Source organism: Cnephaeus nilssonii (genome assembly GCF_951640355.1).
Source record: "Cnephaeus nilssonii genome assembly, chromosome: 10".
Lineage (NCBI taxonomy): Eukaryota > Metazoa > Chordata > Mammalia > Chiroptera > Vespertilionidae > Cnephaeus > Cnephaeus nilssonii.
Genome location: NC_137081.1, coordinates 4,179,760 through 4,206,598, shown reverse-complemented (window position 1 = coordinate 4,206,598; position 26,839 = coordinate 4,179,760). Strand labels below are relative to the sequence as shown.

Sequence of the window (26,839 nt, the reverse complement as noted above, 5' to 3'; positions counted from 1 at the left end):
GACTCCCAGAAGCCAAGTCCCATGTAGTCCAATACCAGCAAGGACTAAGGGAGGGATCTGCTTACTCAGGACCATATAGGACGGCTGTCCTGACGGCAGCCAGTGGGAACCCGTGGACAGGCCTCCTAAGGAGCACTCATGAAGCTGTGATCATGGCTAACAACGTGTCGTCACAAAACCTCTCTCCCCTGCCAGCCTCGGAGTTCTTGTCGGCGTGTGCGGTAGCATGCTTCTGATTCATTCAGATCTCCCCATTCTGGTCCCTGCTGTGTTGGCTATACTATGAACATAAACACCTAACCATGCAGAAAACTTACTCACAATGGATAATCCATCCATAGCTCATTCATAGACTTAGATTCCTCCAGGATTTAATTAGCAAGCCAGGATTGCTGAACGCCTCTTCCATGGACTTGTAAATCTGAAAGGGTTTTGATCTGAATAGTGATGGAGGCACCAAAGTAGCTTTGATTAACCAGGTCTGACTCTAAAGAAATTGGAATTCTGACTTTCGATCTAAAGGAGATCCTCATTCTCTTCTTGGTGGATTTTCCATTTATTTCCTAATGCTGTTTGACACCGAGTAGAGGTGGCCAGGTGTGATCTCTAGGAATAAAAGGCAGTAAAAGATGTAGCTGCATCTTCATCACACCAGGGTGGTGGGCAAAAGTAGGTTCACAGTCATGAGTATGCAAAGCATGTCTTTTTCCATATGAACAACTGTAACCCTACTTTTGCCCACCCCATGTTTCATTGAATGTAAACATCATTTTTGGTCCAGAAAATGGTTTTTCTGTTGGGCAGTCTGATCCACAGCCTCACTGTCTATTTCACTTTTTTTGCCTTATAAGAAATGCATTGACTTGGAGCCCAGATTCAAGTCCAACCACGTGACTTTTTTTTCTTAGGTGTTTCTGTCTCACCAATAAGGTTTTAGTGGCTAACTTATCTCTTGTTTGCCAAAATGACTCATCTTACAGTAATCATTAAAGCTTTCCATCACTAGTTCATAATGATGCCATGAACTTAAGTGACTGTTTTTAAAATCTGTTGTTCCTTTCTTTCCTAAATACTCAGTATGGGTCAGATCAAATGCAAATTAGCTTATGAACTAAACTGCATGAATTTTTTTGAAACATACCTGGGAAATACAAGCTGAAATTCTATTGCCATTCTCTTGATTTCCCCCAGCAATGTTTATTTATAAGGAAACCTATAGATGAATAGGCAATGTTTACTCAAAAATCTAATTATTGTGTTCCAGATGCAGTGTAAGCATTTAAAATATGATATTATGTAGTAAGTCTCAAAATAGCCCAACGGGATGCACATTACTATAGCCATTGAATAGAGGATGAATAAGCTTAGGAAGGTTGAATAACATTCCTTATGTCATCCAATGAGTAATATTCTAATGTTTGGAGCTTGAAATCCTTAAGCTTTCACACATTTCCTCTTATATTCATGTAAGGATGGAAAACTAAACAAGATATGGGCCTTGAGTTAAAGAAGCTTATGGTCTAGGGGGAAAGGAATAAGAAACTATACACATTCAACTAAAGCGCAGGTAGAATGTATTAGTGCTATAATCATATAACCTGTTATTAGCCCCTGATGATTGTAAATAATACTGAATTAAGCTTTCAAATTCATTCAAATAAAATCAGTTAAAATTTTACTTGGGAAGGTATACAAAAAGGAGACTTGCTAAGCATTGATCATTTAAGCACTGTCCTGTCCAAAAGTGATGGTGCCATGGCTTATGGTTATCAGTTAAGTTGACAGGACTGTTCTATTCTGGAGATGAATGCATCAGCCTTTTTTGATCTGTTGCCATTAAATAGTCAGATTATATGATTACCCAAAGAACTTGTGTGCATATATGCATAACCCATGAGACACAATAGTGTGGTGAAGGCCTGGAGGTGGGGGGGGGGGGCGGGGTGGAGAGGGCCAATGGGAGGAAAAAAGGGGACATCTGTAACACTTTCATCAATAAAGATGAAATTTTTAAAAATCCTTATTTTCTATACTTACTATGAAGGGTTTTTATTCTAAAGTAGAGGCCCAGTGCACGAAATTCGTGAATGGGGGTTGGGGGGGCATCCTCAGTCCGGCCTGAACCCTCTTGCAATCCAGGACCCCTTGGGGGATGTCCGACTGCCGGTTTAGGCCCGATTCCATGACTGCCTCATTGCCCCTAACCCCTCTGCCTGCCTGTCTGATCCCCCCAACCACTCTCATGCCTGCCTAATCGCCCCTAACTGCTTGCCTGCTTGATCACCCCTAACTGCCTCTGCTTGCCTGCCTGATTGCCCCTAACAGCCTCTGCCTTGGCCCTTGCCCTCCGTGGCAGCCGCCTCTGCCTCAGCCCCTGTCGCTGCAGCTTTGTCTGGAAGGTCGTCCGGAAGGACGTCTGGAAGGACATCTGGACAGTCATCTGGCTGTCCGGTCTAATTAGCATATTACACTTTTATTATTATAGATTGTTTTACCAACTAGCTTATCTTTCAAGAAAGGATATGATGGCCCCAAAACATGAGCCTTAGTCACATTAGCAGTTAATTAAAGTCTTGACATTTCATACAGTTAGATCCTGTGAATTTCGTTAATATGAGTTCCCACCAAGGCTGGCAATTCCAACTCCCGCTCCTTCATGGCTGACTAATGCCTAACACGCCAAGGAAGGCTGTTGAGGAGGCATCCATTCTTCCATATGTGTCAGCCTTCTGTGGATTTTCATCCACTGTGCTTCTTTCTAGGCAGTGCCTCTCCATAAAGTGGCACGGTGGCAAGTTTTATTTTCATTGGAATAAAACATCAACCACAAATTTATAGAAGGGGCATTTGATATAGTTCTTAAACTCTGGTGAAGATTTCCGTGTGAGATGAGGGCATATCAGGCAGAGAATACCAGTACTAGTCTTATTCCCAGTATTAATATCAAAGGTACAAAACCCAGTGCATTTAGATGGGAAAGAAGAATGGAGGTAGAAGGAAGACAATGTCTATACACTTAACAGGTGGGAGCAGATGGAATCTCAGTGCTGTTGACGCCAACTAGAAAGTCGGGTGTTTCTGGGGACTGTCAGAAACAGACAGCTCTGACCAGTTGTAATTATGTAGGAGGGAGGGGTGAGGAGGATGGAGAAAGGAGAATGCAGAAGAGAGATTGTTTTTTATTGCGAGCACCACCTAGGGTGTGTTCAGTTTTAAGCACAAACACAAAGTTAATCTCACTCTTCCACTGATTTCAAAAACAAGGAATGCTGTTGGTGGCTGATAGACTCATTCACAATTGTGGTATTTGGAATACATATTAACATTTATATAAAAAGAGATTTATGTTTAAACTGTTTTTCTCTTTGTGCATATGCAATTTACAAGAATATAAAGCTTAATTATGAGTTTTCTTGCTACATGTCTTAGATTGTTTAAATTCTAAATCTCACTGATTGTCATAAGCATCTCATTTTCAAATTTTTTGTTTTAGTTAATGCCAACAGATTTATCCTGATTAAAATTAAAATGAGAGATTCTTACATAGTCAAGTTTAGGAATTATTTTAAAACTAGATAATCCTTTTAAATAAAATTTAAGTATGAAAGTAATAGAGATTTTATTTTATAAGTTGTGCTATATAGAAATTAAATCGATGTGAATACACGTTTTCAGATTAAATAATAGTAATTTTCTCAATTATATTACTGTTTAGGTGAAGAAAGGAAACATGAACTAAAAAATGTCATAAATAGTTTTAAATATGTTTTTCAAGGAAAAATAAAATATTTCTTTCTTTCTCACAGATGCAGGATCCGGATCTGGAGATGGAGGTAGGAGTTGCCTTTTTACATATTTGAAGACTTTCATGTGATTATTTGTGCTTGTTTACTTATATATTTGCTATTATAAATATTTGAAAGGAATTTACAAGTTACATTTTAGGAAACGAGAAAACAAAAGTATATCATTATCCTTAATAAGTAAATGTATATACTATGCAAGTTATTTGATATATTTATGAATTATACTTAAGAATGCTATCTCCATCTAATCCTCATTGTTTACTTATTTGTTCGTGTCTGAGTTATCTTTGAGATATATATATATATATATATGCATGTCAAAACTTCCTGACAGAAGATTTCAAGCATATTTGTCAAGGCAAAAAGAACTCATGAAAAAATAATTTAAATAATTGTTTTTTACAATATTGCTATTAATTACCAGGTATTAATATTAACACATACATAACTACCTTGTAAACAGGGTCGACAAATTATTCAGATTAATAATTTGAAACTGAAGGAAGTTGCGCTCCTAAAAGGAAAGGAAAAGAATGTAAACACAATTTAGACCAATGAACATAGGATAGTATCTTTACTTCGATTAAATCTATATTTATTTTTACTAAAATAAGATACATATATGTTTTCATTATTTAATTGTATGTTTACAGAAGTGTATAAGATAAGAGAGAACCAGAAACTTTAAAAATTTGATCTCAAGTACTTACTGACAAGGTATTATGTATGGATAGAACCTTCATTGTAAATTTCCCAAAATGCTTTTCAAATGAAATTAGGCAAAAATTCCAGCTTTATGCCCAAGAAGAAAAAAAATAACTAGGTGTAATTTCAACAGGAACAATAAGAAAAGAATGAATAAAAACAAAAATATTCTCAAGGCTTTGCTTAAGGAGTATAAAATGATTAAATATATGATTCCAAGTAAATTTTAGTCCTTAAATGTGGAGTTTGATAATGTAAAGAAAAGAGGCCCTTGAAAATCTGCTCTCTACGGCATACCTTACCTCGTTCAGGCAGCACATTACAAATTATCAAGTAGCCTTATGTAACGAAAGGCTTAAATAGTTCAAATAAGCACTGCCCAGAGAACACAATTAGAGCAGCCGATGAGAGCACAGGTTTTTTTCCAGGAAGACTAAAACGAAACAGGATTTAAGTTTTAGTACCAGGACAGCATAAAATATATTTAATATTACATGGCATTGGGCAGTCATTTGATGTATGGATAAGGCTTTCACTACTTCTAAGAAATTTTTTCTTTTTTTTTTTCTTTCTTTCTCTGGCTGATGAATATAGTATTTCTAAGAAAGTTTCCCTAGCAGTTTGAAAAGAAGAGCTTAGTAGAAGAACAAATTATATCTCAAAGAAATAGAAAAAGAAAGAAGATAGTTCCTTGATTAGATGTTTCACTGTTAGAATGTTATGAAATGAATCAATTTTAAAAGTATTGCTTTTGTAAGGAAATAGTTTCTATGAAAAATGAAAAATTCTGTTTAGTTCCCAGCTATTTAGTCTTATGTGTGAACTACCTAATTTTGCAAATATTGTGTTGAGCTTCAACTGTTCCACTTTTCACAGAACAAGTCTTGGTAATTATTTTAGCATCTTTGAAAACAAAACAGATGACAGAACACAGAATACCTTCATTGCTCTTTCTGTTAAAACAGCATGATACACTTTTTTCTGTTTGACTCTCATATCATACATCATTTTTTAATATTTATCTTTTTAATAACAAGACGTGGCTTATGTTTAGTTCCCAGCTTTCATTCATCACCATTAGCATACTCCAGTGAAAGTGAAGTCCACCTCATTCTTCGAGGTTGCATTTTCTATGGAAATATTTGACTCATTATGCTGTCCTGTATTCTGAGTACAGTGATTTTGTTTAGAAAATAATTTTAATCTCATGAATATGATGTTTATAACTTAAACTTATGCACTAGTTGGAACCACTTTGCTTTCATTATTTTCTTCTCTTTTTGTTCTTTTTACTCTTCCTTTCAATTATAGGTGCTTTATCGTAACTTGGGGGGAGGGGAGCAACTTCTTAAGCAATAACTGCTAAAAAGAAAAGAGGTAACTGCTTTAGAACAAAGCATATAGCCCATTTACTTCTGAATTATATGCTTTTAAAATAGTTGTTCTGAAAATTGTGGTAATGAATATTTATTCCTGGTCACATGAACTGATTTTTAAATAGGAGACTGAAGGTTTATTTTAACTGATTTTTTTTTTTTACTCTGTGTTCCTTTGCTCTGAAGGAACTAATGAATTTAATTTTCTTTAATTTTTTTACTACATTACAAGATGCCAAAAAAGCTCAGTAACTTGAACCTAGAAATGTAGGTTAGAGTAACCTGCACCATGCCAGTTCACATATACATTGGGTGGTACATGAAGCATATTTGGCTCGCTACCTCTGCTATACGGGATGGACCTGCCTTTGTATTCTGACAGAGTTCCCATCTCCAGGGTGTTAGAGGAGCCATAATTCATTTCCTTTGAATTAACCAGAAGTTATTGAATTGGTTAATCTAATCATTGGGTTTGGTTAATCCCACAATCCTCGCTTGTGATTGTTCTAACTGATCTTTATAGGATGTATTCTCAATAATGTGTATTTAATTACTAATGGGGGCATTTTGCAAGCACTTTCAATGGTTAATGATTATATTTTTAATTTATTTTAACCAAGTTTCATATAATTCCCAATGGAGTGCATTGATCCGAATACTCAAGTGAACAGATTTATTTACAAGATACTTATATGTGTGACTATCATAAATGACATCATTAAACCTCCAAGTCCAAAATCACTTTAAAATATATCAATTTTTACTTTTTTAGATTGTTCTACATTTTTTAAATGAGTGAATATTGCATTAGCAATGAAGATTAGATCTGATTAGTTAAAAATAATTTAAGTTGAACTTATCTGCTCTGTAGCACACCTGTCAATGACTGCATTTGAGGAAACCTTTTTACTACAACATAAAAGGGATATAAAGGCTCATAAAATGTATCTGAACTTGTTAGTATACATTTTATAGGAAGCTGTAAAATCTTTAACTGTTGATCTAGTATTCAGATGAAACTATCTGCAGGGCTGACTTTATTTAGGGAAACCGTTCACTGTCTCCCACATGATCTGCAAACGTGCACTCATTCGTAAGGGCCATTTGCAGTGCAGTAAGAAACAAATGCTGCGTACAGATCCTGGCCTTGCCCACTCCCGTGGCCCCATCCTCTCTAAGTGTTTCAGAAAACTCATCCATACAAAGAATATTTCTCTATTATTAGTTTTGAACCTAAGATCCGTTGTTTATGGAATTTTCTTTTCAAACAAAAATGTTCAGTTGGAAAAAATTCAGAGTAAACTATAACTAACTCTATGTGTGCGTTCTGTAGAAAGGTAATGTGTGGTAATGTATGGACCACATTTCAAAAATTTCAGAAAGTAGTTGAAAGAAAGGGATTGGTGCTTCATCTACCTAGTAAAAGAGTAACATGCTAATTGACCGTACCTTCGTGACGCCCCACCAGCCAATCAGGAGTGAGTATGCAAATTAACCCAAAAAAGATGGCGGGGTAATTTGCATACGTGGGCACCGAGCATTCCGCACCACCCCTGGCCGCTCTGGGCCTCTGAGCAGCATAGGAAGGCGGAAAGGCGGCTCCGGCCGGAGCGAAGGCGGTGCCGGCAGCCAGGGAAAGGAAGGCCCATTCTGGCACGAATCTTCGTGCATCGGGCTTCTAGTGTACTTATATCTATGGAGATTGAATGTTGTAAATACGAAAAAGGGTGTGTGTGGGAGGGATAATAACATCTTACCCACCTACAGACTTCCTTAAGTAACAAATACTGCAGTAAGGAAGAAGTATTAAAGGAGCCTCCTCTCAAAATCTATGGGTGTGTGGGTGGTAACAAGATAATTTTTAACTCCTGCTTTTCTCTAAGTCTTCCAGTCATAAAGACAAGTCTGTGAATATCTTTCATTGCTCTTTTTTAAAGCTTTTTCTGGATGGATTTGACTTTTGATAGATTAGATTCCTAAAAACAAAATATAAGTCCAGTAAAATAAAAACTATATTTTAACTATTAAAATAATATAAATACATGGATACAGACAATAGAGTGGTGAAGGCCGGAGAGGGGAGGGTGCAGGGTGGATGGGGTCAATGGGGAAAAAAAAATAAAAAAACAAACGGGACATCTGTAATACTTCCAACTACAAAGATACATTTTAAAAAAACAATATAAGTGTATTGTCCTGCTATAGGTCTGGAGGAATTCACAATCAAATTTTAATATCACATGGGGAGTTCTATGATAATGTCTATAGAAATAAAATGCATCCAAGATACATGGCATAGATAAATGAGTGTATTTTTATTTCATAAGGTAAAATGAAGCATTGTGCTTTATTGTGCAACTTATAAAATTATGTAATTTTAAGACAATTCTTTAATAGAGAAATGCCAGATATGTACAGCAATAGATGAAATTAAATTTATGTCCATTACTTGTAAAGCAAAAGCCTGATTTTTATTTTAATTATCCATGTAGTTGTTGTTATGATAATTTTGGTGTAGAAAACCAGTTATGATATGCTTTTATTTAATACAAAAGTGTCCTATACAATTTTTCTTTAGATGTATTACTCAGATGTCCATAATTAAGACATTCACTTCACCTGCATTTTGGATAGAACAAGAAATGTTTACATTGCAACGAATTGTAGGCCTTAGGCTGCCATTGTTGATTATGTGGCTTGCTAAAAACAGTACTTTAAGAAGTTTGAGAACTTGAAAATCATCTTTTTATTTCTAATGTAGATTTGATGCTATTCAGAAATCTTATCAAATTTAACAAGCATACTGTATCCTGGGTATTGTGGCAACGTTTTTGGAGCTGTAAAAATGAATATGACACAGTTCTTTACACTAAAAGAGATTACATGTAAATTCTCTTCTTAGCACACAATGGGAAAATTATTATTCTAACTATAAAAGAAAAGCAATTCCCTGCAGAAGTAAGACGTTAAATATACTGTAAATAACAAAGAACTGTACATGTTCATTTCATAAGATATTCTTATATAAGGCGAGGTAATTTGTTTCCATGTTGCCATATTCCTTTCCTGACCTTACTCTGTACCTTCTTCACCTTAACTGTCATGGTCAAGTTCTGGCAAACACAATATGCCTCACCAAGTATTTTCTTCACTGAGTTCACATTACAACCAAAGTCTGATAGGTGTCCATCGGTAGCAGCTTCTGCTGAAAAACTGATTCAGTAAAGAAAGTGTATCATGTATGCAAGGCTCGAGGTTCTTCCAGGGCAGAGACTATGGGGAGACAAGCAGAAAGCATCCCTACTTTTCTGTTCCACACCCCAGGGCTGCTGTTCTGCGTGAAGACGGGCTTATAACCATCTATCTGAATCTCAGCCTCATCTCCGTTTTCCATTGGCTGGAATCCATTTTGCATTCTCTTTTATGTAATTTGTGCATGGGTAGGATCCTTAGGCCTGGCCAGCGACCAGGGCCGATCGGGACCTTCCGGCTGCAAGTTGGGGCCTACCTTCCCCGGCTGCCGGCTGCCGGCTGCCGGCCGGAGCCTTCCTTCGTTCTGTGCCACCCCCTGGTGATCATTGCACGTCATAGCGAGCCATTGGTCCTCCGGTCAAACTCTCATGGGGACAATTTGCATATTAGGCTTTTATATATATATAGAGAGAGACTAGCGGCCCGGTGCACGAAATTTGTGCACATTAAAAGGGAATTAATTAGAGGAAATATTTTAATGTCACTATTTGCCCTTTCTCTATAATTGAAGTGTAGAGATAAAAGAAAATTAGTAAAATGTGTATGAAAATCTCCCTGCTGTCAGTCTTGGGCACAACGCGGGACCCAGAGTCAAGTCCCCGCCCACCCACATGTGCCTCTAAATCACATGAGACCCAGACCTGTCTGGCCCCACCCCGTCAAGCCCCACTGGGCGGAGGACACAGCCTCAGGTCTCCCGTCAAACCTCGCTGGGCTGGGGATGCGGGATGCCACCTCACATCCCCTGTCAAGCCCCCCCCCCCCCCCCCGGGTGGGGGATGAAGCCTCCTGCTGATTGTGCATAACAACCATTTGCATATTAGCCTTTTATTATTAAGATATGCATTACCTATGGACACAGACTATAAGGTGGTGAAGGCCTGGGGCAGGGCAGGATCAGGGTGGAGGGGGCAATGGAGGGGAAAAAGGAGATGTAATATTCTGAACAACAAAGATTTTTTTAAAAAAAAACAAATGGATGTAGCTATGTTCCAATAAAACTTTATTTAAAAAGTAGGTGGAGCTGGATTTAGCCTGCAGGCTGTAGTTTGCTGACCTATTTTTATTTTATTTTATTATTTTAAGGAATAGTTTATTGATTTTTAGAGAGAGAGAGAAAGTGAAGGGAGAGAGACAGAGAGAGAGAGAGAGAGAGAGAGAGAGAGAGAGACAGAGAGAGAGAAACAGAAACATCAATAAGCCCACAACTGGGACATGTGCCCTGAAAGGGAACCTGGCAACCTCCTGGTGCAGGGTACGGTGCCTAACCCACTGAGCTGTTTTGTTTTGTTCATTCTCAGAGTGTTTTTCCCAAAAAAACAGCATCTAATTTTTATTTCACATGTGCCATATATTTTCCTAAGTCTGAATATAGTAATAATAGTTCTGTTTTTAAGTTTCCCTTCCCTGCATATTGTTTCCTCAAAATTCTGTTTGTTTTTGTTATATGAGAGGTTTTACTCAAATACTGATGACCCCTGGGTATCTGCTCATGTCTAAGAGACTGAACAGCATAGTGGTTGCCTCTGTGGTGGGGGAGGTGCTGACTGAGGCACGACGGATCTTTCTGGGGAGATGGAAATGTGCTCTATCTTGAGTGAGGTATGGGTTGCGCAGGTGTATACAATTGTCAAGAGCCACTATACTGACCACTTAAGACCTTTGCATTTCCCCATAATTGCTTAAAGAATATAAAAAACGGTTTATGAAAGCAAGCTGCTGAGTAGCCCTATGTGGGGGAGTGCGGGGGGCTGGGCGGGTTGACTCAGGGGCTCAATACAGAGAGTTGGGGTTGGGCTGTTTCGTTGGGAAATCTCTGATGCCAACCTATCTAGGCATTCTTTTCTGGGTGAGATGGACTCTGAAAGAGAACTAATACAAACAGGAAAAAAACCAAACAATTTGTAGAAACAGTAAGCAGGGAGAAGAAAACGAAAACAAACAGGAAATGAAAGAACAGGAACAAAATGCTTGTTGTTCATATAGTCAGAGATGGAAGGGGATGAATTCTGGAGTGGCCTGTCTGGAGAGGGTAGCCCTGACGTCACTGTCTGGGAGCCAAAGGGGAGGGGGCTCCAGGTGCTGGGACGGGAGGTGGGCTTCCTGCATTCAGGATGGAGCAGTCAAATGAGCCACTGGCGGGTCACAGGGCTGCCCCTCCCAGTTGTCCTGCTGTGTCCGGGGTTCAGAAACCTGTTTTATCCTCTCAGGACATTGAACCTTCTGTCTTTGTTGGGGCGGGGGCGGGGCAGCTGCCCAGCTGTGCCGAGTGGAGAAGGAAATCGGAGGATTAGAGCCCTTTGTAGACCAATCCTCTTGTTTTTGGCCCCAGCTTTGCTCCCACTTCCAGGGGGACTTAGTTCATTAACACGGGCACCTTTGGGGGTTTTGTGGGGTAACCCCTAGTGCCCCTTCGCTTTTCTCACTCCTGGATTGGAGTTCCCTTCAGGGGTAATGTCCTCGGGCTGCTAAGGCAGGGACCACATTCACCCGCCTTCCAGATTTAAATGTTTGTTGCCGTTGTCCCTTTTCACTTGATTCTTTCTGACTCAGACTGTGGTAGGCAGAATAATGGCCACCAAATGTTGCCTGGGGTGCCGCCCGCCTCCTCCGGAGCCAGGTGTGCTCCAAGGACGGGTTCTTCCCTGGAAACAGCTCGGGGAGGGCGCCTCAGGGCCGGTGGGACTGACGGAAGTGGGTGTGTGGCATGGAGGTGGTGCCTGCGCTCCTGTGAATGGTACCAAACAGAGCCTGCAGGCCGAGCTGAAGCAGCGCCTGTGGGCCATCAGGAGTGCTCACAGCCGCCCCGGCCATGTGGGGAGTACAGGCCGCCCTCTGTTGGGCCCCCAAGACCCCACCCACCAGAGCCTGCTGTGTTTGCACAGCCTGAGCATTCAGTTGGGCCTTCGGTCATTTTGGATGTTACAGACCCTGACTCTTTATATATATAGATATGTTTTATTATTGATTTCAGAGAGGAAGGGAGAGAGAGAGAGAGAGAGAGAGAAACATCAGTGATGAGAAAGAATCATTGATTGGCTGCTTCCTGCACACCCTCCCCCTCCCCCCACTGGGGATCGAGCCCGCAACCCGGGCCTCTGCCTTGACCGGGAATCAACCGTGACCTCCTGGTTCATGGGTCGATGCTCAACCACTGAGCCATGCCAGCCGGGCCATTTTGCTTTCTCTTTACCTCAAAGAAAAACAATATTGCAGCAGTAATGAAATAGATGTAGAATGAATGGAGAACACGTAATGAGTAATGAAATTGGAAAATACAAAAAACAACACGGAAAGGGGGAAACAAAGTGAGAATGATGGAAAAATGAAAAGGGAGGAGCAAGGAACCTTTGCTGTCAACATGGCTGTACTTTTTCACATAGGGCCACCGTCTGAAAAATGAAATTCACTTATTCTTTCTCCTGGTGGAAGAGTAGTAACTACCTGGGTTTCCAGCGAAGATCGCTTGGGAATATGAAGTGGATGCCACAGACTTTTGTCTGAACCCTCCGTCTGGGCTTCTCAGACCCTGCCTGGGAAAAGAAGGGCACCCTGCGAGTGACAGAAATGGCTTCGGGTTTCCAGTCAGGAGATTTGTGTTCCCATTTCTATCGGCTCAAAGCATGCCTATCTGATTTTTCCTCTCAGGCTCCTCGGAGACTCGCTTATTTTATCAGTAAAAGGGAATAATGTCTACTTCTAGGAAAGACGATTATAATAAACTAATGTAAAGAACTTTGAACTCTAAAAGATTAAAAACGAAATTAAAAGAATTTATATTACCTTTGCTCTCTGGTCCCGGTTTACTCTGAGAATATCATTTCTCGGAAGAGTTTAATTAGAAGTTTGAATCTTTTAATTAGTGATTTCTACCATAGTATTGATGCTGAGATAATAAGGACTGATGAACCCTATTTCGGTTCTCAGTATTTAGAGGAGGCACCTAGCTCTGAACCTTGAAAAGAAGTGAAATCACAGTGTTACTATCAGAGGAACTAGGCGTGCATAAGTAGGTGAGGAATAAGAAATGATGTTCAAAATAGTTTTATTTAAAAACAAATAATTATTCTTAAGTAATTATTTGGTAGACGTATTGCCTCAATGGGGGACGGGGGAAGAAGAAGAAGAAATAGGAAGGATTCACAATATGAGAGATTCAGTGTACTTACAAGGAAGAATTTCCATTAGGGCTCTGAGCGTTGTGAAGTTTTTCTAAGGGGATTTGAGCTTTTCAGAGAGAGAGTATTTTAAAATAGAGGGGAAGATTTTATTACAGCTCTGCTTGATAGAACGTGAATTAGATAAGTCTGAAAGGATGCTTACCCTCATGTATAATTATTCTTAAAACAATCTCTGTTTTCTAAAAAGCACTATTGTAGCATCCCCTTATTTAATCACAATAACAGCTTCTGGGTGTGTGGATGATGATCAGAAAGAGAGAACATCTTGCCCACAGTTCCAGCAACAGTAGATATGGTAACTAAGCCAGTCCTGGAACTTCAAGAAGGAAGGAGACGATAGTCTACAGGGTTACCTACCTCTCGCAGTGGCTTTCTGCAGTCTCTATGCCAGACCCCTATGTTCTGTGGTTTATATAAATGATAGACCCTATCAGCAATCATAGGAGATGTTCTTATCCCATCTCCTGACTCCCTTCCAGCTCTCATTTTTGTTTCCGAAATCATCTGTTCTATTCAGCATAGAACTCAAACCCCTGTGGGTTCCTGTTGTTGTCTGTTACCTACGTTCATCATACTCCTCAGTCCATAGCACATGCGGATTGCCTTCTATTCTCTTCTGTTATTTCCCGCTTCATCCCCAGGCCTAACCTCATTCCTTTTCTTTTACACATGTTTTTTCTAACGTATTTAATAGACTTTAAATTCTGGGGGCAGGGGGGGGCGTATGGTTATGTGCTCAGCAGCAAGGAGTAGTGGCTAAAATGGGCCCTGGAGCTGAGCTCGGCGGGTTTGACCCCGGCTCCACCCCTTACCAGCAAGGTGACCCTGGGCAGGTTTTTAGTGACTTCACCCGCCACCCTGCCAGGGCTGCCCAGGGGACAGACTCCAGGCTGAGGTTTGTGCCTTCGAAGAGTTCTAAGCAGCAGCACCTGTGGAAGGGAAGGGACTAGGACCGGGCAGAGGGAACGAGGAGGAGCCGGAGTGGTGGAAGAGAGGCCCAGGGGGGCCCCCTAGAGCTTTCAGGGTGGGATGGTCCCTGTGCGTTGTGCTGACTCGGGATGATGGGGCCGGGCCTTTGCACCCCCACTGAGGTTGAGGTTGGCAACTGCAAGGAGGGGGTGTCCCTCTGGGCCAGTGGCTGGCTGTAGCTGCAGACTTGACCTGGAGAGGGACCGGCTGTGAGGCGTCTGTGGGCCGCACTCCCAGCAGCCAACCCGGGGGAATGGGGACTTGCTTCATGGCATCCTCTGCAAGCTATAACATTTAAACGGAGGAACAAAACAGAAGTCCTGCCGTGGGGGAGCTGGTTTCTTGTGCAATGTGCCAAACAGTAAATAAACAAGGACAAATGTAGGCCGTCAGCCCATTATGAGTGCCCTGTGGGCGGGGAAGGCGGGGGAAGGGCAGGCGAGGGGTGGGGCTCCATGTTTGTTGGGGTGCAGGAAGGCCTGGGCAGACATAGGAAGAAGTGAAGGGCACACCTTGCCGATAAGCGAGGGAAGGACCTTCCAGGACCACAGAACCTCGGCAGCCGCTGCAGAGCTGGGCGTTCCAGGAAGATCAGGGACTGAACTGATGTGGGTGAGGGGTGACTGAGTGCGAGGGTGCTGGGAGATGGGGAAGGGAGGTGGGGGGGACCCTTCGGAGCCTCCAGCAGGGGGTTGGCGCTTCCTGTGGGGAGCTGGAGCCACCGGCCTGGAGCTGGAGAGCGAGCTGAGACGTGACAGCTGATGTCACAGGATCACTCTGGCTGCTGGGTTGAGGACCCACTGTGTCAGGGAGGGGAAGAAATAGGGACGCCTTCTGCAGTTAAAGGCACAGTTTCTTTCCTTGTCGTTGATGCTGGGGAGTTTGTGGTATATTCTCTATTACAGTGGTCAGCAAACTGCGGCTCGCGAGCCACATGCGGCTCTTTGGCCCCTTGAGTGTGGCTCTTCCACAAAATACCACGGCCTGGGCGAGTCTATTTTGAAGAAGTGGCGTTCGAAGAAGTTTAAGTTTAAAAAATGTGGCTCTCAAAAGAAATGTCAATCGTTGTCCTGTTGATATTTGGCTCTGTTGACTAATGAGTTTGCCGACCACTGCTCTAGCGTATCCCTTGCCATCTTACATCTGCCAGTCTGCTCCCCTCTGAGGGACATTGTCTGTGGTTCTGTATTGAGTAGATATCCTAGAGTTGACTATAGTGAAACTCAAAGTTTTCCTTTAAGGTATTTTTGTATTGGGGTTTTATTTAAGATGTCCTCCTCCTGTTTTGATATTTTCAAGTAAGCAGAACATTGCACTTCTTCCCAGACAGTATTGAATACGTAGGACGCTCTCTGTGTGCTGCAGCGCATGCCAAATTGTATTTAATTTGATTCAAATTTGGGTTTGAAAATATAGCTTTGTTACTGTACTAAACGTACAATCCATATTGCAGCATATGATTTTCAATGTGTACTTAACAAAGAGCAATTTCATCTTCTCTGGTAAATTATACACTTGTTATCGTGTTGGGATTTTTTAAAAAAATTTAGGAATAAATAGCAAACAATATGTTTAAATAATGTTCGCATCCTGGCTCAGTGAGTCAGACCGAGGGAATTATTCCGGTTAGCGTCGGTTAGTAAACTTGCTCTGGAACATATTCTGGCTTTGTATTCCGTGCTGCATGTCCTCTGAAGAACAGCAGGGATGGATTGGATTCGGAATGATCTTGGCCCGATGCTTCGCAACCTCTTCTTCAGGTGGGTCGCTGAAGCTGGACCCGTTCCTGATTAAATACTATTTCTTAAGAGCTGAATCTCTCTCCCAAGTCCCTCTCATTTTCCAGTTGCGTTTTGCACCCCTCCGCCCTCAACTTGAGCTGACAGGGTGGCTCTCTTGCTATTACCTCTCTGGGTCAAGGCCACACACAGAAGGATTTCAAGGAAGCACTTACAGAGGGAGCCCATTCTGTGATGGCGTCTGCCCCAAGCTGAGGTGTCTACACATACCTGGTCCCAGCTGAATTAAGAAATGCTGCATGGCCCTAGCCGGTGTGGCTCAGTGGGTAGAGCATCAGTCTGCGGACCAAAGGGTCCCAGGTCGATTCCAGTCAAGAGCACATACCTCGGTTGCAGGCTCCTCCCCGGCCCAGGCCCTGGTCAGGGCTTGTGCAGGAGGCAACCAATACCTATATTTCTGTCACATCGATGTTTCTTTCTGTCTTTCCCTCTCTCTTCCACTCTCCCTAAAAGTCAATGGAAAAATATTCTTGGGGGAGGATTAACAAAACAAAAAAAAAGAAAGAAAAGAAACCTCGCATGATCTTGTAAGCACTGGATGGGGCGAGAATCTCTGCAGCGGGCTCCCTGTCCTGGACCTGGCGCTGATGGCCAGCAGGCCTGGGGCGCGGAGACCTGACACAGGGATGTGAGTGATGTGGCGGGAGCTCAGTGAGAAGACACGCTGAGCTGTCCAGGGTCATCTTTCCTGAGCCCACGGGGCTGGGAGGTGCAGTTTGCCACCTAATCCTTGAAGGTCAGAGAGGTTGCAACGTGGAGGATGCTATTCAGTTGCTCAAAAGACAACCATAATAGCAGCTTGAACGCGGTGATCTCTGCAAGTAGGTGTTATTTTTAAATATAATGGAAGAGAAACACAGCTGGCAGTTCCGAGGAGAAGGGGGATTAGCAGGAGAGCTGTGCCGCTGCATTCTAAACAGCGGGATGAGGCCAGGGGTCACGTTCTGGGGTGCAGGCTCTCGCTGCCCTGAGCTCAGCCTCCCCAGCCGCGTCCACCATGGATTCAGGGATGTCCCTGGGCCTCACGAAGACAGAGCCCCCTCATGGCAGGCTCTGCTGTGAGATGGGGTGAGGCAGAACCATCAGGCCGGTCCGATCCTGTAGGTCAGCGCACTCTGCACATTCCCCCTGGTGAGAGCTCTCAGACCCCGGCCTGCACCCCCTCCCCCAGGCCCCTGCACCGGGCCTTGGTCACCTCCGTGTGACGCTGTAACAGAGCCTCCTCCTGGCCCCTCTGCTTCTAGGCTTGCCCTCATTTTTTTTCGTTCTTGCACAGTCGGAATGATTTATGGAAAATACTTAACTGAGCATTTCATTTCCCTGCTTACAACCCAACAATGGCTGCCCATCATTTGTAGAATAAAAGGCGGTCTTTATTTTTGAAGCACATGGCATCTGAGACAGTAAATCACATCTTCACTTGTGATCCACCTCATTCTCCCGAGAGCGGTGTGCAGAGGGAAACCAAATTGAAGTTATTTTAGGATCCTGATTAGTTAGTTTGTAGGTAATTGAGGTAATTTTACCCTATGTGACTCCTTTATTCCACATCCAAATTACTTATTAAAATACCAAATGACTTTGGCCAGAGAATAGAATCATTTGGAAATCCATTTGATGCCTTCATTTAATGTGACCCGGAACTAGTGAAAAAAAGCCCGTGGTCTTTGAGTTTTCAAGGAATTACAGTGATTACCCCCACATAAAATGTACTTTAGCCATAAGAGAATATTACTTGGGAAATAAAACCCTGGAGATTACTTCCTTACATATGGAAAAGTTTCTTAATTTAGTGAAATAAGAGAGTAGAACTCTGTGAGTTCCAGCTTTTGCCATAGGAACTATGCAGTGGTATATGGAGGATGAAGATGGAGCCTTGATGTGATGCCGTGGAGATTCTAGGGCCGTGGTCGGCAAGCTGCGGCTCGCGAGTCACATGCGGCTCTTTGGCCCCTTGAGTGTGGCTCTTCCACAAAATACCACGGCCTGGGCGAGTCTATTTTGAAGAAGTGGCGTTAGAAGAAGTTTAAGTTTAAAAAATTTGGCTCTCAAAAGAAATTTCAGTCGTTGTACTGTTGATACTTGGCTCTGTTGACTAATGAGTTTGCTGACCACTGTTCTAGGGAGATGACTTTAGAATAAGCCACCTCACTGTCATCAGACCGACAGTAAAGATGCAACCAGCAGAATGTCCCAGGCCTGTGCCTGGCAAATGGCAGGTGTTTGATGCATATTTCTGAAACGGATGGATGGATGGATGGATGGACGGACGGACTGACAGACGGAATTAGCAGCGTGGTGATATCAACTCCTATCTTGGTAATTAATTGATGCCTATGTGAGCATGAAGCCACTCGTCTACTTTCCGGTCACCTCTGACTATGGCTTTCAACTCACTGAGGCATCAGAAATGCCAGAAGAGATGTCATTCGTGAGAGAAATCCACAGCGTGGTTATGTTTCTTCCACAAACTCTGAGTCACAGCACTCACCCTGGTCCCCACTTTCCCCATGTTCTTCCGTCTCATCTACGTTCCCCCACCCATCCAAATACCTGGAGCAGCGTGGGGGTGCAGGGCCCAGAGATAAAGTAATACTCACGGGGGATAAAAGGTTGACTTTGGAGAAACGATACCGGAGAGCAGTCTAGTGGGAGGGAAAGGACTTCTCAATGCAAAATGTCAGAAGAAAAGAGACAGCAATGGCGTTCAGCATTTTGTGGAAAAGGAGCAATAGGTCCAATCAGGAGCGATGGAGGTGGGATTTAAACAGCTGCAGGCGTGGGCGGGCTGCAGGGTTTCTCATACGTTCCACCCCTTAACGTTTCTTTCCATATGAACACACACAATGTTCACTCATCTAATGCATTTCTCCCCTCAGTTGTTTCTCTACCCCGAACACATATATGTTTTGAGAAGAAAATCCAGGAGAAAAAAAGTGTTCCAGACGCGGACGTTCTTCCTAACTCTCACCCATCTAAACCAGCATTTCATGCTGCTGGAGGCTACTTCGTTAGGAAAAATAGGTTTGGTTCTTGCCCGACAAGACAAAGTTGGAATGAATGTTTCATAGTGCTGAGTAAGGGAGCTGACAAACTCTCTCTAGCCCAGCACTTTTGAAGATGTGTTCTGTAGAACTTAAATGCCTCAAAATGCCATGAAACCAGAGGACAACCAGTTAAGTGAGATTGAGAAATGCTGCATTTTTCCCCTTCACCTTCTTTTATCCTGCCTTCCCGCCCCCGTCCACTCCGTTTCATCACCGACAGCTGTTGGTCTGTCCATGTGTCCGTGCCTCTGTTTCTGTTTTGTTCACTTCGCATCATAATCTCCAGGTCCATCCATCCTGTTGCAAAAGGTATGGTTTTCTTCTTGTTTCTTGCTGCGTAGTGTTCTGTGGTGTGGATGTCCCATAGCTTTTTCATCCCCTCATCTGGTGATGGGCACTTGGGCTGTTTTACATCTTGCCTATTGTAAATGGTGCTGCTATGAACACAGGGGGGCATGCATTCTTTCTGATTGGTGCTTTGGGAATCTGACGATATATTCCCAGAAGTGGGATCGCTGGGTCCAAAGGCAGTTCCATCTTTCATTTTCTGAGGAAGCGCCACACTGGTTTCCATAATCTCTGCATCAGTCGGCATTCCCACCAGCAGTGCACGAGGGTCCCCTTTTCTCCGCATCCTCGCTGACCCTTGTTTGTTGATTTGTGGCTGTTAGCCATTCCGCCAGGTGTGAGGTGATACCTCATTGTGGAGTCACAGAGAGGATGCCAACTTGTTCCATTTTGCCCCAGCCCCTTTTCCAGGGTTTAGCACCGAAATTCCTCCATCTGTCAGGATTGGTCACCTTGGTTACGCGCTAAACACTGAGAACTCATACAGTAAAGGAGCACGCTGAACTCTGTTTAAGTAAAAGAACACCTTGACCATGAAACTTATTTTAAACCAAGATGTTAGAAATGTTTTCAAAAGTAATCCATGGTGCACACTTTGGGGAACTCTGCTCCAGCCCTGTCCCTTGGCCTCCTGGCCCCTGCGATGTGTTCAGTGGTCTTCTTTCTATCGCCGCTGGTTGCAGGACATATGGAGACGCGAGGGATGGTCTACCAGTTGGACTGCTTGGGTCTCCTCCTGAACCTTAGACTAAGAGGACTGAAGCCTCAAGCTGGAAATGTGAAAGAATTCCCATATAGAAGTATATTGAAATAATTCTTCTTTCTCAGTCTCTTTCACAAATATTTATCTGTCTTAATGCAGACCTTTAGGGAATCTCTATAGGAAGGTAATGCATTCATTGCGAGGAAAGTCTTGAAAAGATCTATATCCCAAGTTCTTTAGTATTTGCTATCGTATAATGCTGGATAAGTCTCCACTATATGTTGGGCAGCCTGTGTAAACTTAACCAAAGTAACCCCAATGCATGTAATTAATAAAAAGCTTAGTGGAGAGTTTTGGGGCTGCCATTATGTAGCATAGACATCCATGGAGCTCTCCTCTATGCCTCTCTCTGTAGGAACAACAATATGGCAGAGTTGGACAAGGAGATGAAGATGGATAGGATGGAATACACACCTTTTCATTGTCTGCAAAGAGAGAAAGATTGAGATCCATAGACTCTTAGTTCCACTCAACCATTTTTATTATCTTAACTACTTTTTTTGTTGTTTTTTATTTTAGAGAGGAAGGGAGAGGGAGAGAGAGCTAGACACATCAGTGATGAAAGAGAATGGTTGATCAGCTGCCTCCTATACACCCCTGACTGCCCCCTATGTGCCCTGACTGGGAGTCAAACCATGACCTACTGGTTCATAGGTGGATGCTCAACCACTGAGCCACACTGGCTGAGCCCAACCTTTTTTTTTTTTTAAACCAGCAGTTAAAGGCTTGCTTGGTTGAGCACATCCTCGGCTTGCCACTGCCTCACAAACTGGGGCAGGTGCCTCTCCCTACACCTGCAGATGCGCACAGAAGGCACAGCTCGTTTTTGTGGGCTCCAAAGGATTGGCTGGATGCATCCATAAAAGAGATTCTGTTACACTGAAGAACGCATTTGTTTCAGCAAAGACTTAAATTTTTCTAAATCCGGAGATATTTTTCTCACTTTTCCTGAGCGGTTCTTAGCTCTAAATATCTGAGCATTAAAGAGTCCTATTTCTGACATTTCTAGCGCACGGTATTTGCTGATAATGCTGAGGGAGCACTCCCTTTGTCAGAGTTTCTAATTTTTGTGCCTCTGGGACAAGGCCAAGCAAAAGAAAAATGCAGTAGCTGCACAATACTCCCTGAGGTTACTGGAATGAAAGGGGGTAGATGGGAGAGTGCTTCCACTAGTGTCTTGCTTTTAGGCATGTTTCTTTTAAATCCAGCAATCACAGAAACACCCATAAAGACATGCCACTGCTCATTTACATATGGAGATTTACACAAATCACTTAATGTGCATGCAGCTCATCTTCCCCAATCATTGATAAGCCCACTGTAACCCTCTGAAGACTAATTTATACTGTCTCTAATTAAGACATTTATCACGAGTACCTACTATATGTCAGGCATTTTAGAGCCCTACAGTAAAAACTGCTATAACTCTTCAAAAAAGACATATCATCTCCATTTTCTTTATTTTTTTTCTTTTCTTTTTACGCAAGTGTACATACCCCAGCTCCTCAGGACACTGTCCAAGAGCTGGCTCCTTAGCTAGTTCTTTTTTAAAAAATATTTTTTTATTGATTTCAGAGAGGAAGGGAGAGGGAAAGAGAGATAGAAGCATCAGTGATTAGAGAGAATCATTGATTGGCTGCCTTCTGCATGCCCACCACTGGGGATTGAGCCCACAACCTGGGCATGTGCCCTTGACCGGAATCAAACCCTGGGCCTTTCAATCCGTAGGCCAACACTATATCCACTGAGCCAAACCAGCTAGGGCCTTAGCTAAGTCTTTTTTGTTTGTTTGTTAATCCTCATCCTAGGATATTTTTCCACTGATTTTTAGGGAGAGTGGAAGAGAGAGGGAAAGACAGAGAGAAACATCGATGTGAGATAAACACATCAGTTGGTTGCCTCCTGCACAAGCCCTGACCAGGGCCCGGGCTGGGGAGAGCTTGCAACCGAGGTATGTGTCCTTGACCGGAATCCAACCCAGGACCCTTTGGTCCACAGGCCGACGCTCTGTCCACTGAGCTAAACTGGCTAGGGCTCATCTCCATTTCTAATGAAGAAAATAAAAGACGCAAAGGTTGCCCTAACCGGTGTGGCTCAGTGGGTAGAGCGTCGGCCTGCGGACTCAAGGGTCCCAGGTTCGATTCCGGTCAAGGGCATGTACCTTGGTTGCAGGCACATCCCCAGTAGGGAGTGTGCAGGAGGCAGCTGATCGATGTTTCTCTCTCATCGATGTTTCTAACTCTCTATCCCTCTCCCTTCCTCTCTGTAAAAAATCAATAAAATATATTAAAAAAAAAAAAAAAGACGCAAAGGTTAAGTGACTTGCCCAGGTCCATGTCCTCAGCGGCATAATCAGGACTTAAACCCAGGCCCCTGGATCTCCAAAGTTCCCTTCTTCCCTCTCTCATATGCAGTGCGCCATATAATTTAAAGGTAGGGATTTAAAATGAACGCCAATCTCACATTTAAATATATTAAGCATGCACTAATTTGATTCAAAGGGTGGTGCTGCTCTTAAGTAGGAATTTTGCACTTACCAGAGAAACATCTACGTCTTTTGTTTTGTGGGACGTAACCAGCCGGCTTATTCATTCCCTGTGTGTGCACACGCACACACACATGTACATATTTTTTATCCAGACTATGTATTCCTCTAGCATTTATGGATATTATAGTGCTCATGCCTTTGCTATACTAGCTCTCTTGTATTGATAACATGGCATAACATTGTTATACTTTGTCCCAGCCATGTCTTAGATGCTGAGACACAGGGGAAAAAATCCCTTTTCACATGCAACTTAATTCTAAAGGGAAGAAACAGACATACGAAGACAAGACACAGGAACAGTTCAGAGTGTGATGATTTTTATTGACGTAAAGCAGGGTGACACAGTACGGAGTGACGGGGTTTTGTGGAGGGTGAGGTTTGCAGGGAACGCCTGAGCTGCCAGACAGGAAGGTGCACCAGGACCCAGAGGCGGGGCGTCCGGAGCAAAGAGCCGAGCAGGCACCAGGCCTGAGGGACCTGAGTGCCATCCAGGCCGGGGAGGAGGCGGCTGGGCACGGCGCTGAGCAGGAGAGCGGCAGGAAGGAGCGCGGACGGGGCAAGGTGCTTGGATGTTCCTCGTCGTGTCAGGGAAGCTCTGGCGGAGGAGGGAGAGAGCCGGGCTTATATTCTTGGGAGACTGCTCCGGCCGCTTTGTGGGGGATGAATTATAGATGAAACAAGAGAGGAAGCAAAGCAACCGGCACACGGGTCATCCGAGTGGAATGAGTACAGAGGACCCTGACCTGGCGAGGATGGCGGCCACGAGGATGATGCGCAGGTGACGGGCGTGCTGGGCTCCGTGTCGCCTCCAGGGGCTCTCCTCTCGTTTCCTGTGGACATCGGTGGGAGCAGAAACGCCGCCTGCCCCCGGGATCGGGGGTGTGGAGGCGGGGAGGGAAAATGAGGACCATCCTGTCCCTTCCCTGTGCACTGCTCAAGTCCTCCACCACAGTGGACACCAGCGAGGATCCAGTTTACTCCAAGACATGACAGTGTTTCCTGAAAAGCATCATTTTAACAAAGCAAAGCCCGCGCACGGAGCCTGCTGTTTTCATCGAAGGCGGTTTCCCCGGCTTCAAGGCAAAAGCAGACGGGTGTACTTTGGGGATTTTCAGCCGGGGACTTTTCAGCAAAGCCTGCCTGTATGGATGCCTTTGGTTTTCTTTCTTTCTTTTTTTTTTTTTTTTTTTTTTTAGCATATTAGGCTTTCATTATATAGGATACAGGCTTATAGTTCAAAGTTAAAAATATGGAAGATATAAAGAAAATAGAAGAATTTAAACATAACCTTTCCATTCAGAGAAACTAATTTGCATAATTTTAGTAAATGTTTGTTTTGTATGCCATCTGTGTATACTTACATATACTGATATGTACATGTACACCACATCACCACTACCACCACCACTTCTACTAAGAAAATCTGGCATCATTTCTGGTTTCCCAGCTCTGAGTCCCACTTTTCTTTGGTTGTTTTTTTTCATTTGCCATTTGAAATGTACGCCGCTCCAGCATCGCCACGGGGGTGGCAGCGGAAGCTATCGGAAATCGACAGCTCTGTGACGGGGCCGTTAAGTGGCTTTCTGTACTTATATTCCACGTAGGATCTGGAACAGACTGTGATAACGGAATCCGATCTGATCAAATGGCGGCCGCACTGAGATCGCAGATATCACGAAACAGCCCCTTCCGCTGACTCGGAGTGGGCGTCCTTCGCTCCCAGTGCGTTTGCTGGCCAGCTGTGCCTCCCCGTCCAGGCGCCGTCAGCGGGAACGGCCCGCGGTGGACTTGCCTACCCTCCATTGATTCTCGGGTTTCTTCTCGGAGCGGATTAAAATAGAAAGCGGACGGCTCCCCTCTTTGGCTTCCCGGTTCACAGCCTATAGGAGGACTCGCTTTCAAACGCAGAAGAACCCAAGGCCCCCCATAGATCGGGGCCCAGCTCCGTGACGCTCCTGTATTTCCTTCTCTGAAGCCTGAGCCTCCCGCTTGTGCCGTTAGGGAGAAAGCCCGGTCCGCTGGAGGCGGCCTGTGGCCCCCCTGCGGGTACACGGCCTGTCCCTGTGTCCCAATGCCAGTGAGGAGGCCGGAGCGTCCTGGGTGACAGCCCTGCAGTGCCCTCTGCCTGTCCTGCTCTGCTGGGGCCTAAACGCTGCTGTCAGATGTGTCCTTTGCATATGCCTTTCGCGAGCACCTTAGGGACTGTTTCGGAGGAAGAGGAGTTGTTCTTCTGTTTTGGGTTTTAAAAGCTGCTCAGTGTTTCCTCCCCTGGAACCCTAAGTGGCCATCCTACCACTCAGGCCCTGGCTGGATTCCTGGAGCGGGAGCAGCGCTGTGCCAGCAGGGGGCGCTCACAGCCTGCCTATATTGTGGGCTGTGGAAAAGGGACGTGCAGGTTTGTGTCCTTAGGGCGAAGCTATTTTACCTGGAAAGCCCACGGAGATCATGCCTTGGAGTAAAAGTGATTTCCTCCCATTGGAAAGTTGAAATTTCCTGAAGTTGTAAATCTCAGCAGCAGAAAGTGTTTTGGTGGCTTCGGTTCATGAGTCCAGGTGCTGGGGGTGAACATTTCAGAGAGCTGAAGTGGGGGGGGGGGGGCTCTAAGACATGGGAAAAGACTTCTTTCCTGGGGTGCGTTACCAACCTCCTCTCCTCCAGAAGTCCCAGACGCGGCACGAGGCTTAAAGGGTTTTGTTGGTCGGTGTTAGGCCTGGAGGTCCATCTCAGCACGGCGGGTGTGGATGTGCGTGGCAGGGGGCCTGGGCCTGAAGGGGTACCGCCTGCCCCCCTCTTCGCCGTGTTGGTTCTCATAACCCTCTCTCAAGTTTGCTTTGGGACCCTTTGTCTTTCTCACTGAATTGGCGTCGGGCGTCCTCTCACAGGCACCGGGACCATGATGAGCTCATTCTGACCAGAACCAATGGCTCCGGGCTGTCTCTTCCCCCACTCCCGTTTCTCCCTCCGGTGGCTCTGCCGGCCGTGGAGTTGTCGGCACCCTGCGAACGACGCTCTCTGTCGTTCTTGACTCTTGAATATGGTGGGCACCCCGCGCCTCATCCCCCCGGCATTGTGTCCACAAGAAATGCTCACTGCCTTCGCTGGGTTGGGCACGCGGGCCCTGAGAGAGACCAGAGGTTAACAAAGGAAAGATGGACAAGGCTGGTCTCGAGCCACAACACACCCAGGACCTGGGCGACTCAACACCCAGTATATTGGGGGAAGGGTGGCTCTAAAGCCTGTTTTCTTCATAGAAGAAGCCGACACGGTTTTCTCAAAACCGGTCTGCTCGGCATGTCTGCCTTTCAGATCCTTCCTGACTGAAGGCAGTTGACTCACGGCTTCCATTCCACGGGGCAAATGTGGAAGTGCCCAGTGCCCGCCTTTGAGTGGGCTGTACTTGTGAAATCCCTTCTGCCCGACACTTTCATCCCAGCGAGTGAGCTGTGTGATGGGTGGGACCCACATGGAGACACTGGAGTGGAAGTGGCAGGTGGGAGAGGGAGCAGAGAGGAACGGGAGGGGAGATTGATGGGGGAGCCTGGAAGATGGTAGAATGTTCTGGCAATTCCTCAGCTTCTTCAGGGTGGGCTCCACAATTATCCAGCAAGTTCCTAGCAATGAGAGAGTGGTCCTATGGTTGATACGCCTTCAGCCTGACAGGTGATGGCCCTAGACTGGGTCCTGAGGTTTAAATAGCTCTTTAGTTCCCACAAGATGAAGCTCTCTTCTCTGTTCCCCGCAAATGAGACTTCTTTCTCGCTGTCAGCGTTACTGCTGCTCATTGTTCCCACCTCAGGGCGTAATCACTGTGGCATCATCGCTACCGCGGTGACCTCTTTTCTGGTTCTTTCCACACTTCTGTTCCCATGTGTCTTCCTTTTTCTGACTCGGATTTCCCTGAAAGAGCTGCCCTATAAGCATTGTGGGTCCTGCATGAGTAGATGGGTCTGGGGCGATGTGCAGAGGCTGTCGTATTATGAACCAACTAAAGGCCCGGTGCACGAAATTCGTGCATGTGTAGGGTCCCTAGGCCAGGCCAGATATC

General features: G+C 44.3%; 1 protein-coding gene across 1 annotated transcript in view; it reads left to right on the top strand.

Annotated features, from left to right (window-relative positions):
- The window catches only part of TMEFF2 (transmembrane protein with EGF like and two follistatin like domains 2), a gene marked incomplete at its 5' end in the record, with an annotated part of 236,898 nt that overhangs the window by 12,963 nt on the left and 197,096 nt on the right, over nucleotides 1-26,839 (top strand). Inside the window, one exon of the mRNA XM_079783089.1 lies at nucleotides 3,807-3,833. Within this exon, the coding sequence (XP_079639215.1) occupies nucleotides 3,807-3,833 (27 nt within the window). The remainder of the gene's footprint in view (nucleotides 1-3,806; nucleotides 3,834-26,839) is intronic.